At 37.2% G+C, this 12293-nt stretch overlaps 1 protein-coding gene and 1 pseudogene across 1 annotated transcript; one reads left to right on the forward strand and one right to left on the reverse strand.

Annotated features, from left to right (window-relative positions):
- Positions 1–1899: 1899 nt before the first annotated feature.
- LOC113317192 (probable xyloglucan endotransglucosylase/hydrolase protein 33) lies at positions 1900–3525 on the forward strand. The gene is made up of 4 exons (XM_026565326.1): positions 1900–2222; positions 2318–2421; positions 2578–2789; positions 2889–3525. The coding sequence occupies exons 1-4, from the start codon at positions 1976–1978 to the stop codon at positions 3376–3378; spliced, it is 1053 nt and encodes a 350-aa protein (XP_026421111.1). The 5' UTR covers positions 1900–1975; the 3' UTR covers positions 3379–3525.
- Positions 3526–3796: 271 nt separating this feature from the next.
- On the reverse strand, positions 3797–12284 carry LOC113315325 (annotated as a pseudogene).
- Between the last annotated feature and the right edge of the window lie 9 nt (positions 12285–12293).

Genomic DNA, 12293 nt, shown 5'->3' on the forward strand with positions numbered 1-12293 from the left:
ACCCCCCTCAAAATTTAGTAAAAATGGTTTGACTTTAGTTTTGAATACTCAAACCAGGAAAGGATGGATCTCCAATTTTCTCCATTTTTCCAGTGAGATGGAAATTGTGTTGTTAGGAGGGCGGCCAATTCAAGCTAGTCTGCGGAGCGGGCCCATCCGTGCCATAAAAAAAAAAGTCATAACGCAAGAAGAACAAAAAACCGCTGAAATGTTTTATGACAGGTTTATTTGTGATTACTAGATATGTGCCCGTGTTTTCTTTCATTTGGTGTGCGCCCGCTTCGTCCCACCCCGTGACGATGCATTTTTGATTTGGTATGTGCGGGGCTTCATCCCGTCCCGTAGTGATGTATTTTTGATTTGGTGTGGCGTGACAAATACATTAAATAGATGAAGAAAAGATAAAAAATATGTACAAATATTGTTTTTTTCTTTCTTTCCTACATGTATTAAATTGGAAAAAAAAAGTCTTAAAATAGTAGATCCTCGACATCAAAATTGAATTTTGACTTTCACAAAATTCCGAATGGGGTCCAAATACGGTAGGTCCTCGATTTTTAAATTGAAATCCGTTTTATACAAAATTTCAAATTTAGTCGTTTGATTCCTAATATATTTTTTATTCCAAATACGTATTGTTTAATACCTAGGATTTACTGAATTAAATTTAGTAATATTTAACGGAAGTATTGTCCACTTTTGATGGTGTTACTAACGTACAGTTAAGTATTTGATGTAAATACGGTGTAACAAAATTATTTAGGTTAAAACTCTCACGGAAGTGTTGTCCGCCTATTTCTTTGTCGACGACGTTACTAACAAACGGTTAAATACTTGATGTAAACAAAGTATAACCCAATTTTTAATATTTAGACCAATAGAGTTATATCAAGTATCCTCATCATAGCTTCTACATTAAAAGAAGATCTATTTCGACCAATAGGAAACGAGGGTTTCACCATCGTTGGACGTGAAAGCTTATTGAGGCCTTTAAAGGAGAAGAATTGCTTTCAGAACAACGTAGGATCCATAAAGTACTTGTGCTTTTTGCTGACGAAACAGTTCAAAAAGTATTACAAGCTGATGAAGGATGCCAACCAATATATGTGGTTATTTGGTCAGGTCAATAACATCATGTATCCATATCATTCTCGGGTTCCACCTTCTTGTAGGGTGGTTAATTATCAAAACAAGTAGGATGGTTTCCATCATATCTCCCAAGCAAGAGGTTGAGACTTTTAGTCTCTCAGCCACATCTGGGGACAGGTCTAAGCCCTATCAGTTAAACAGAAAGAGACATGCATGCATATCTTTGTTTTCTGTTCCGCACCTAGCTTTTAGCAAGTTCAAATTACTAACATGGAAAATTATGTGAAAAAGGTGTACACACGGGTTACTTCTTAAACCATTATTTGATTTGGAAGGTTCCTGTTTTGAAATTCACATGATGTTTACTACAAATATGTCTGCTGTGCATCAATGCATGTATTCAGCAATCCAGCTAAACTGCTAAAACTACTCATAACCATCGAAAAAGTTCCAAACCATACACAAAAACCCACATGGATCCTGATTTTTTTGTCTTTAAATTTCATAACAAGCACCAACTGAATTAATTAAAGAGAAAGGACCTTAGAAATTGCCAGCCCAAAGATTTCATTAATTTTGTTTAATTCGAAAGATTTCGTTTTCGTTTTCTTTGCATTTAATTTGTTTGTTTTTATACACGTAAATGACAGCCTAATTTTGGCACAACATTGTAACAACTAGTCAGGTAGAGAAGCCCCCTAACTAAATTAGAATACCACTACTTAATAATGTTACGACATTATCTAATAAACAAACTATTTATATTATTATGAATTTGTCTCGTCACTTTATATAAATAGCCCCATAACGTTGTCATTCTATATTGTACTACTACTATTACTTCTACTACTACTGTGATCATTTCTCTGCAATCAAAACTAAAACAATGGCTGCAGTTTTGAGAGAAAAACAACTTCTGTTTATAGGATTCTTCATTTCTTTCATTACTGTTGTTTTATCGGCACGCCACCACCAGCAGCGTAAACTCTATACACCTCCAACTCTCAAAAATCTAAACGATAATTTCCCTCGTCAAACCTTCGATCAAGCCTTTTCTCCTTATTTTGGAGGATCAAATCTTCAGGTTAGAGATAAGGGAGCTTCCGTTGATATCAGTCTAAATAAATACACTGGTACGTATATACAGTAGTTTTTCATTTGGATAGTGATATACCACAGTTTTGCTGATTGAATTTTTAGATTAATTTTTGTTAATAACTTACAACAGGTTCTGGATTTATATCACAAAACCGGTACCATTACGGATTCTTCAGTGCATCCATCAAGTTTCCTGCCGGGGATTACTCAGCTGGCGTTGTCCTTGCTTTCTACGTGAGTTCCTGCTAAAACGTCATGTTAATATTGATTATTATTGTTATAATAAGTAGTAGAACGTTTGAAGCCATGCATAAAAGCATATTGATTATTACATCATACATGCATCAAGTATGATAAGCATGAAATTGACAAGACGCGCTATGAATTCAGTTGTCAAACCAAGATGTATATCCTAGAAGCCACGACGAGATAGACTTCGAATTTCTTGGACATGCAAAGAGGAAACCATGGAATTTGCAAACTAACGTCTACGGCAACGGGAGCGTGAAATATCACGGCCGAGAAGAGAAAATTCGTCTTTGGTTCGACCCTACAAAACAATTTCATACTTACACGATCATTTGGAACTCTAACCACATTGTGTAAGTAGTAAAATCCTCATAAATGTCTAAGTTATGGATTAATTTGTTTACCCGCAAATAGCAATGTTTAACTAATGGATCTCTTATTAATGAATGCAGATTTCTTGTTGACAATATACCAATAAGAGAGGTAACCTATACTAAAACGATATCTCCAGCGTACCCTTCGAAACCCATGACTCTATACTCCACAATATGGGATGGATCACCTTGGGCTACTGATGGTGGAAAATATAAAGTCGATTACAAGCTATCTCCTTTTGTAGCTTCATTTGAGAAATTGCAAGTGGAAGGTTGTATTTGGAATAATCGAACAAAGTCATCCCTAGCACCATCCCCTTCACCAACAATGTCACCGGCGCAATCTCCTTCCCCATCTCCGGGTACTCCTTCATCAGCACCACTCTTTTCGTGTACTAAGAGCGGCGGTAACGGGAAAACGGATTCAGTAGAAGGAGAAGATGTTATAAGGTTATCGGAAGAACAGAGAAAAGCAATGGCGGAAATAAGAAAGGAGTACCTGACTTACTCTTACTGTAAAGACAAAAATAGATTTCCTGTTTTACCACCTGAATGCAATTCACAGTAATACTTACCACTTATGCATATTCAATTATTATTAGCTAATTAATTATTCTTTTAAAATGTAAACAAATTATTTTTCTGTTGTAATACTGATTTTTTCTGTAATATATAAAATATATAAATGGAAATTCATTTTATTTTAGTTTGTATATATGTACAGTATTTGTTTCTGATTATTTGTGTATCACAATTTGATTTAGGCTCTAACTGAAACAAAGATAATGTCCTGTTTCTGTTTCTAACTGAAACACACCCCACAAAATTGAACTGGGATTGTCTTTTTATTAGTATGCGCAGGCAAAAACATCCAACTGCCACTCCCTTGAAATGCGCGATTATCTCAATACGAGTGTATCCTGCTTGTACAGCGCTGCCTCATTATTATTGGCAATTTCAAACACTAACATAAAGATTTTGTGGTACAATACAAAATGTGAAGGAAGCGTACAAATCTGTCAGAACAACTCTAATCAAACTCACATCAGTCGGGTGTTGGCTCAACTCAAGATTTGGAACCACGCATAAAGTAGGAAAAGAAGAAAAATTTTGAGCTAATAATATTGTTCATTACAGGATGTAAATTTTTATATTTTCGTCATCATTTACGTCAAATATTTGCACCAAAACCTATGATTCTAGTTTTATTGTTCTTCAGGATTTGATTTATAGCCAAGCTGGATTCTTCAAGGGAGTAACAACAGCTTTCACTTGTAAGTAGTTGGAAAGACTGTAGATACCCTTTTCTCTGCCATGACCACTCATTTTGTATCCACCAAAAGGAATAGTTGCATCAAACACGTCGAAGCAATTGATCCATACTGATCCGACTCTCAATGCTCGCATCATCATATTTGCGGTGTCTATGTTTTTCGTGAAAACTCCTGCAGCTAAACCGTATCGACTATTGTTGGCTCTTTGTATTACCTCATTTATGTCCCTGCGCAGTTTATATCAATCAAAATCAAAACCTCAATCAACCCCAGCTGTAACCACTTGTCATAAAAAACCAAGAGAAGGAAAGAAAGAGATAGAGTCAGTTTTATTAGCTAGCTTACTTGAATTTCAAAATCGACTGCACAGGGCCAAAAATCTCATCCTTCGCGATCAACATGTCATCCTAGAAAGAGAGAGATTGAATGGTCAGTCCTAATTTTCCTTGATGTTGATTGAATTGTTATCCAAATGAAAGTATGCAGTGAAAGGCTCTACCTTAACATCAGAGAAAACTGTAGGCTTAATGTAGTAGCCCTTGCTGCCAAGTCTCTCTCCACCAGTTTCAAGATTAGCCCCATCCTCAACACCGGATTTGATGTATTTTAAAATCTTCTCGAATTGTTTTACATCGATCTAGGAATTTCAAATGGCAAAGCAAAGCAAAGCAGTAGATATAACTAAGCAGGTCGATATCTTGAGTAAAAAGAATATCATAATCCCTTGCAGTATCATTTACTAGAATAGTAATAGTTGATCCTGAAAGATTGGTAAAATTTCTAACCTGGGGACCTTGTTCAACCCCCTGCTTAAAGGGATCACCAACAATACGTTTTTTTAGCAAGTTCCCTTGATTTTTCAACAAACTCATCATATACACGTTCGTGGACGAAAGTACGAGACCCAGCACAACAGCATTGTCCCTACAGAGAACATCACATCTAAGCTTTTATGACCATTGACCAAGAAGAGCTCGAGAAATGCAACTTGTAAGAATCAGGAGAATTAAGAAACCAAAAGTGAAGTGCCTACTTGGTTGAAGAACATGTTGGAGAAAATGAGTTTTAATTAAAAAGATTTTATGGTCTTGGTATGGTTTGATTTAATGACCTAAGAGTCTAAGGATACTCACTCATTTTTGGGTGAATGAAGTGGAACCTTTAGTCCCACATTGTGGAAAACTAAACAGGAGCTCCACTATATAATCATACACTTATGTATGAGTTGTAAAACATGGGTGGAACGGATTTATTTTTGGGAGAACTTTTTCTTTAGGAATTTAATTCCAAAATTATTTTTTAAGAGTTTTATTTGTGGGAAATTCCTTTTACGAGTTTTACTTGTTTTTGAAGAAAACAAAAAACCTAACTTGATTTGCAAGTATCTCATCCTATAAATATGACTCGAAATTCTATTTTAAAAACATACAAGCAGCGACTATCTCTAGGTCTACTTTTCTTCTTCTTATATTTTGTGCGGCGTTTTGCTTCCATCCCTGTTGCTGAGTTCAAGAGTGGGTAACTTGCGTTGTGCTAACTCAAGTTATATCGGGCAGTCTTATCCTGGACACATCTTCGCACGTTGGGGTTTAGCAGTACTTCAGAGTATACCCGCGAACTAATGTGTTAAGGACAGCTTGTTGAACCTGTGATTCTGCCCTCATCAATTTGTTCGTGGTAGAGTTGTTTGATACTGTTCTTTATATTTATTGTTTGATACATCTGACGTTTCTTCAATTGTTGCAAGATTCCAACAGAACAGAGTAAAGTGGGCAGTATTAACAGCTTCATCAATATCAGCATCATCGAATACAATAAATGGATATTTCCCTCCGAGCTCCAAAGTAGCTTGCTTTTTGCTGAAAATTCAAGTATTGTCTGCCCAGTGGCAGTCGATCCAGTGAATGCAACCTGCATGGAAATGAACTCATGAGTATTACCTTGAGCACAAATGACCCGGTAAAAAAACAATATGAAGTTGCAATAAAAACAGTTTCCCATAATATCTGAAGCAAAAAATTTGATGCTAACTCAAGTTATATCGGGCAGTCTTATCCTGGACACATCTTCGCACGTTGGGGTTTAGCATTACTTCAGAGTATACCCGCGAACTAATGTGTTAAGGACAACTTGTTGAACCTGTGATTCTGCCCTCATCAATTTGTTCGTGGTAGAGTTGTTTGATACTGTTCTTTATATTTATTGTTTGATACATCTGACGTTTCTTCAATTGTTGCAAGATTCCAACAGAACAGAGCAAAGTGGGCAGTATTAACAGCTTCATCAATATCAGCATCATCGAATACAATAAATGGAGATTTTCCTCCGAGCTCCAAAGTAGCTTGCTTTTTGCTGACAATTCAAGTATTGTCTGCCCAGTGGCAGTCGATCCAGTGAATGCAACATGCATGGAAATGAACTCATGAGTATTACCTTGAGCACAAATGACCCGGTAAAAAAACAATATGAAGTTGCAATAAAAACAGTTTCCCATAATATCTGAAGCAAAAAATTTGATGCTAACTCAAGTTATATCGGGCAGTCTTATCCTGGACACATCTTCGCACGTTGGGGTTTAGCATTACTTCAGAGTATACCCGCGAACTAATGTGTTAAGGACAGCTTGTTGAACCTGTGATTCTGCCCTCATCAATTTGTTCGTGGTAGAGTTGTTTGATACTGTTCTTTATATTTATTGTTTGATACATCTGACGTTTCTTCAATTGTTGCAAGATTCCAACAGAACTGAGCAAAGTGGGCAGTATTAACAGCTTCATCAATATCAGCATCATCGAATACAATAAATGGAGATTTTCCTCCGAGCCCCAAAGTAGCTTGCTTTTTACTGACAATTCAAGTATTGTCTGCCCAGTGGCAGTCGATCTAGTGAATGCAACCTGCATGGAAATGAACTCATGAGTATTACCTTGAGCACAAATGACCCGGTAAAAAAACAATATGAAGTTGCAATAAAAACAGTTTCCCATAATATCTGAAGCAAAAAATTTGATGCTAACTCAAGTTATATCGGGCAGTCTTATCATGGACACATCTTCGCACGTTGGGGTTTAGCATTACTTCAGAGTATACCCGCGAACTAATGTGTTAAGGACAGCTTGTTGAACCTGTGATTCTGCCCTCATCAATTTGTTCGTGGTAGAGTTGTTTGATACTGTTCTTTATATTTATTGTTTGATACATCTGACGTTTCTTCAATTGTTGCAAGATTCCAACAGAACAGAGCAAAGTGGGCAGTATTAACAGCTTAATCAATATCAGCATCATCGAATACAATAAATGGAGATTTTCCTCCGAGCTCCAAAGTAGCTTGCTTTTTGCTGACAATTCAAGTATTGTCTGCCCAGTGGCAGTCGATCCAGTGAATGCAACCTGCATGGAAATGAACTCATGAGTATTACCTTGAGCACAAATGACCCGGTAAAAAAACAATATGAAGTTGCAATAAAAACAGTTTCCCATAATATCTGAAGCAAAAAATTTGATGCTAACTCAAGTTATATCGGGCAGTCTTATCCTGGACACATCTTCGCACGTTGGGGTTTAGCATTACTTCAGAGTATACCCGCGAACTAATGTGTTAAGGACAACTTGTTGAACCTGTGATTCTGCCCTCATCAATTTGTTCGTGGTAGAGTTGTTTGATACTGTTCTTTATATTTATTGTTTGATACATCTGACGTTTCTTCAATTGTTGCAAGATTCCAACAGAACAGAGCAAAGTGGGCAGTATTAACAGCTTCATCAATATCAGCATCATCGAATACAATAAATGGAGATTTTCCTCCGAGCTCCAAAGTAGCTTGCTTTTTGCTGACAATTCAAGTATTGTCTGCCCAGTGGCAGTCGATCCAGCGAATGCAACCTGCATGGAAATGAACTCATGAGTATTACCTTGAGCACAAATGACCCGGTAAAAAAACAATATGAAGTTGCAATAAAAACAGTTTCCCATAATATCTGAAGCAAAAAATTTGATGCTAACTCAAGTTATATCGGGCAGTCTTATCCTGGACACATCTTCGCACGTTGGGGTTTAGCATTACTTCAGAGTATACCCGCGAACTAATGTGTTAAGGACAGCTTGTTGAACCTGTGATTCTGCCCTCATCAATTTGTTCGTGGTAGAGTTGTTTGATACTGTTCTTTATATTTATTGTTTGATACATCTGACGTTTCTTCAATTGTTGCAAGATTCCAACAGAACAGAGCAAAGTGGGCAGTATTAACAGCTTCATCAATATCAGCATCATCGAATACAATAAATGGAGATTTTCCTCCGAGCTCCAAAGTAGCTTGCTTTTTGCTGACAATTCAAGTATTGTCTGCCCAGTGGAAGTCGATCCAGTGAATGCAACCTGCATGGAAATGAACTCATGAGTATTACCTTGAGCACAAATGACCCAGTAAAAAAACAATATGAAGTTGCAATAAAAACAGTTTCCCATAATATCTGAAGCAAAAAATTTGATGCTAACTCAAGTTATACCGGGCAGTCTTATCCTGGACACATCTTCGCACGTTGGGGTTTAGCATTACTTCAGAGTATACCCGCGAACTAATGTGTTAAGGACAGCTTGTTGAACCTGTGATTCTGCCCTCATCAATTTGTTCGTGGTAGAGTTGTTTGATACTGTTCTTTATATTTATTGTTTGATACATCTGACGTTTCTTCAATTGTTGCAAGATTCCAACAGAACAGAGCAAAGTGGGCAGTATTAACAGCTTCATCAATAACAGCATCATCGAATACAATAAATGGAGATTTTCCTCCGAGCTCCAAAGTAGCTTGCTTTTTGCTGACAATTCAAGTATTGTCTGCCCAGTGGCAGTCTATCCAGTGAATGCAACCTGCATGGAAATGAACTCATGAGTATTACCTTGAGCACAAATGACCCGGTAAAAAAACAATATGAAGTTGCAATAAAAACAGTTTCCCATAATATCTGAAGCAAAAAATTTGATGCTAACTCAAGTTATATCGGGCAGTCTTATCCTGGACACATCTTCGCACGTTGGGATTTAGCATTACTTCAGAGTATACCCGCGAACTAATGTGTTAAGGACAGCTTGTTGAACCTGTGATTCTGCCCTCATCAATTTGTTCGTGGTAGAGTTGTTTGATACTGTTCTTTATATTTATTGTTTGATACATCTGACGTTTCTTCAATTGTTGCAAGATTCCAACAGAACAGAGCAAAGTGGGCAGTATTAACAGCTTCATCAATATCAGCATCATCGAATACAATAAATGGAGATTTTCCTCCGAGCTCCAAAGTAGCTTGCTTTTTGCTGACAATTCAAGTATTGTCTGCCCAGTGGCAGTCGATCCAGTGAATGCAACCTGCATGGAAATGAACTCATGAGTATTACCTTGAGCACAAATGACCCGGTAAAAAAACAATATGAAGTTACAATAAAAACAGTTTCCCATAATATCTGAAGCAAAAAATTTGATGCTAACTCAAGTTATATCGGGCAGTCTTATCCTGGACACATCTTCGCACGTTGGGGTTTAGCGTTACTTCAGAGTATACCCGCGAACTAATGTGTTAAGGACATCTTGTTGAACCTGTGATTCTGCCCTCATCAATTTGTTCGTGGTAGAGTTGTTTGATACTGTTCTTTATATTTATTGTTTGATACATCTGACGTTTCTTCAATTGTTGCAAGATTCCAACAGAACAGAGCAAAGTGGGCAGTATTAACAGCTTCATCAATATCAGCATCATCGAATACAAAAAATTGAGATTTTCTTCCGAGCTCCAAAGTAGCTTGCTTTTTGCTGACAATTCAAGTATTGTCTGCCCAGTGGCAGTCGATCCAGTGAATGCAACCTGCATGGAAATGAACTCATGAGTATTACCTTGAGCACAAATGACCCGGTAAAAAAACAATATGAAGTTGCAATAAAAACAGTTTCCCATAATATCTGAAGCAAAAAATTTGATGCTAACTCAAGTTATATCGGGCAGTCTTATCCTGGACACATCTTCGCACGTTGGGGTTTAGCATTACTTCAGAGTATACCCGCGAACTAATATGTTAAGGACAGCTTGTTGAACCTGTGATTCTGCCCTCATCAATTTGTTCGTGGTAGAGTTGTTTGATACTGTTCTTTATATTTATTGTTTGATACATCTGACGTTTCTTCAATTGTTGCAAGATTCCAACATTACAGAGAAAAGTGGGCAGTATTAACAGCTTCATCAATATCAGCATCATCGAATACAATAAATGGAGATTTTCCTCCGAGCTCCAAAGTAGCTTGCTTTTTGATGACAATTCAAGTATTGTCTGCCCAGTGGCAGTCGATCCAGTGAATGCAACCTGCATGGAAATGAACTCATGAGTATTACCTTGAGCACAAATGACCCGGTAAAAAAACAATATGAAGTTGCAATAAAAACAGTTTCCCATAATATCTGAAGCAAAAAATTTGATGCTAACTCAAGTTATATCGGGCAGTCTTATCTTGGACACATCTTCGCACATTGGGGTTAAGCATTACTTTAGAGTATACCCGCGAACTAATGTGTTAAGGACAGCTTGTTGAACCTGTGATTCTGCCCTCATCAATTTGTTCGTGGTAGAGTTGTTTGATACTGTTCTTTATATTTATTGTTTGATACATCTGACGTTTCTTCAATTGTTGCAAGATTCCAACAGAACAGAGCAAAGTGGGCAGTATTAACAGCTTCATCAATATCAGCATCATCGAATACAATAAATGGAGATTTTCCTCCGAGCTCCAAAGTAGCTTGCTTTTTGCTGACAATTCAAGTATTGTCTGCCCAGTGGCAGTCGATCCAGTGAATGCAACCTGCATGGAAATGAACTCATGAGTATTACCTTGAGCACAAATGACCCGGTAAAAAAACAATATGAAGTTGCAATAAAAAAAGTTTCCCATAATATCTGAAGCAAAAAATTTGATGCTAACTCAAGTTATATCGGGCAGTCTTATCCTGGACACATCTTCGCACGTTGGGGTTTAGCATTACTTCAGAGTATACCCGCGAACTAATGTGTTAAGGACAGCTTGTTGAACCTGTGATTCTGCCCTCATCAATTTGTTCGTGGTAGAGTTGTTTGATACTGTTCTTTATATTTATTGTTTGATACATCTGACGTTTCTTCAATTGTTGCAAGATTCCAACAGAACAGAGCAAAGTGGGCAGTATTAACAGCTTCATCAATATCAGCATCATCGAATACAATAAATGGAGATTTTCCTCCGAGCTCCAAAGTAGCTTGCTTTTTGCTGACAATTCAAGTATTGTCTGCCCAGCGACAGTCGATCCAGTGAATGCAACCTACATGGAAATGAACTCATAAGTATTACCTTGAGCACAAATGACCCGGTAAAAAAACAATATGAAGTTGCAATAAAAACAGTTTCCCATAATATCTGAAGCAAAAAATTTGATGCTAACTCAAGTTATATCGGGCAGTCTTATATTGGACACATCTTCGCACGTTGGGGTTTAGCATTACTTCAGAGTATACCCGCGAACTAATGTGTTAAGGACAGCTTGTTGAACCTGTGATTCTGCCCTCATCAATTTGTTCGTGGTAGAGTTGTTTGATACTGTTCTTTATATTTATTGTTTGATACATCTGACGTTTCTTCAATTGTTGCAAGATTCCAACAGAACAGAGCAAAGTGGGCAGTATTAACAGCTTCATCAATATCAGCATCATCGAATACAATAAATGGAGATTTTCCTCCGAGCTCCAAAGTAGCTTGCTTTTTGCTGACAATTCAAGTATTGTCTGCCCAGTGGCAGTCGATTCAGTGAATGCAACCTGCATGGAAATGAACTCATGAGTATTACCTTGAGCACAAATGACCCGGTAAAAAAACAATATGAAGTTGCAATAAAAACAGTTTCCCATAATATCTGAAGCAAAAAATTTGATGCTAACTCAAGTTATATCGGGCAGTCTTATCCTGGACACATCTTCGCACGTTGGGGTTTAGCATTACTTCAGAGTATACCCGCGAACTAATGTGTTAAGGACAGCTTGTTGAACCTGTGATTCTGCCCTCATCAATTTGTTCGTGGTAGAGTTGTTTGATACTGTTCTTTATATTTATTGTTTGATACATCTGACGTTTCTTCAATTGTTGCAAGATTCCAACAGAACAGAGCAAAGTGGGCAGTATTAACAGCTTCATCAATATCAG

This window comes from Papaver somniferum, chromosome 10, assembly GCF_003573695.1.
Source record: "Papaver somniferum cultivar HN1 chromosome 10, ASM357369v1, whole genome shotgun sequence".
NCBI classification, from domain to species: Eukaryota; Viridiplantae; Streptophyta; class Magnoliopsida; order Ranunculales; family Papaveraceae; genus Papaver; species Papaver somniferum.

What these genes read in the sequence shown, in the direction of transcription:
- LOC113317192 (XM_026565326.1), top strand. Translation starts at nt 1,976, where the DNA reads ATGGCTGCAGTTTTGAGAGAAAAACAACTTCTGTTTATAGGATTCTTC. An exon ending in GCGTTGTCCTTGCTTTCTAC is followed by an intron (nt 2,422 to 2,577) that starts GTGAGTTCCTGC and finishes CTATGAATTCAG; the next exon opens with TTGTCAAACCAAGATGTATA. An exon ending in TGGAACTCTAACCACATTGT is followed by an intron (nt 2,790 to 2,888) that starts GTAAGTAGTAAA and finishes TAATGAATGCAG; the next exon opens with ATTTCTTGTTGACAATATAC.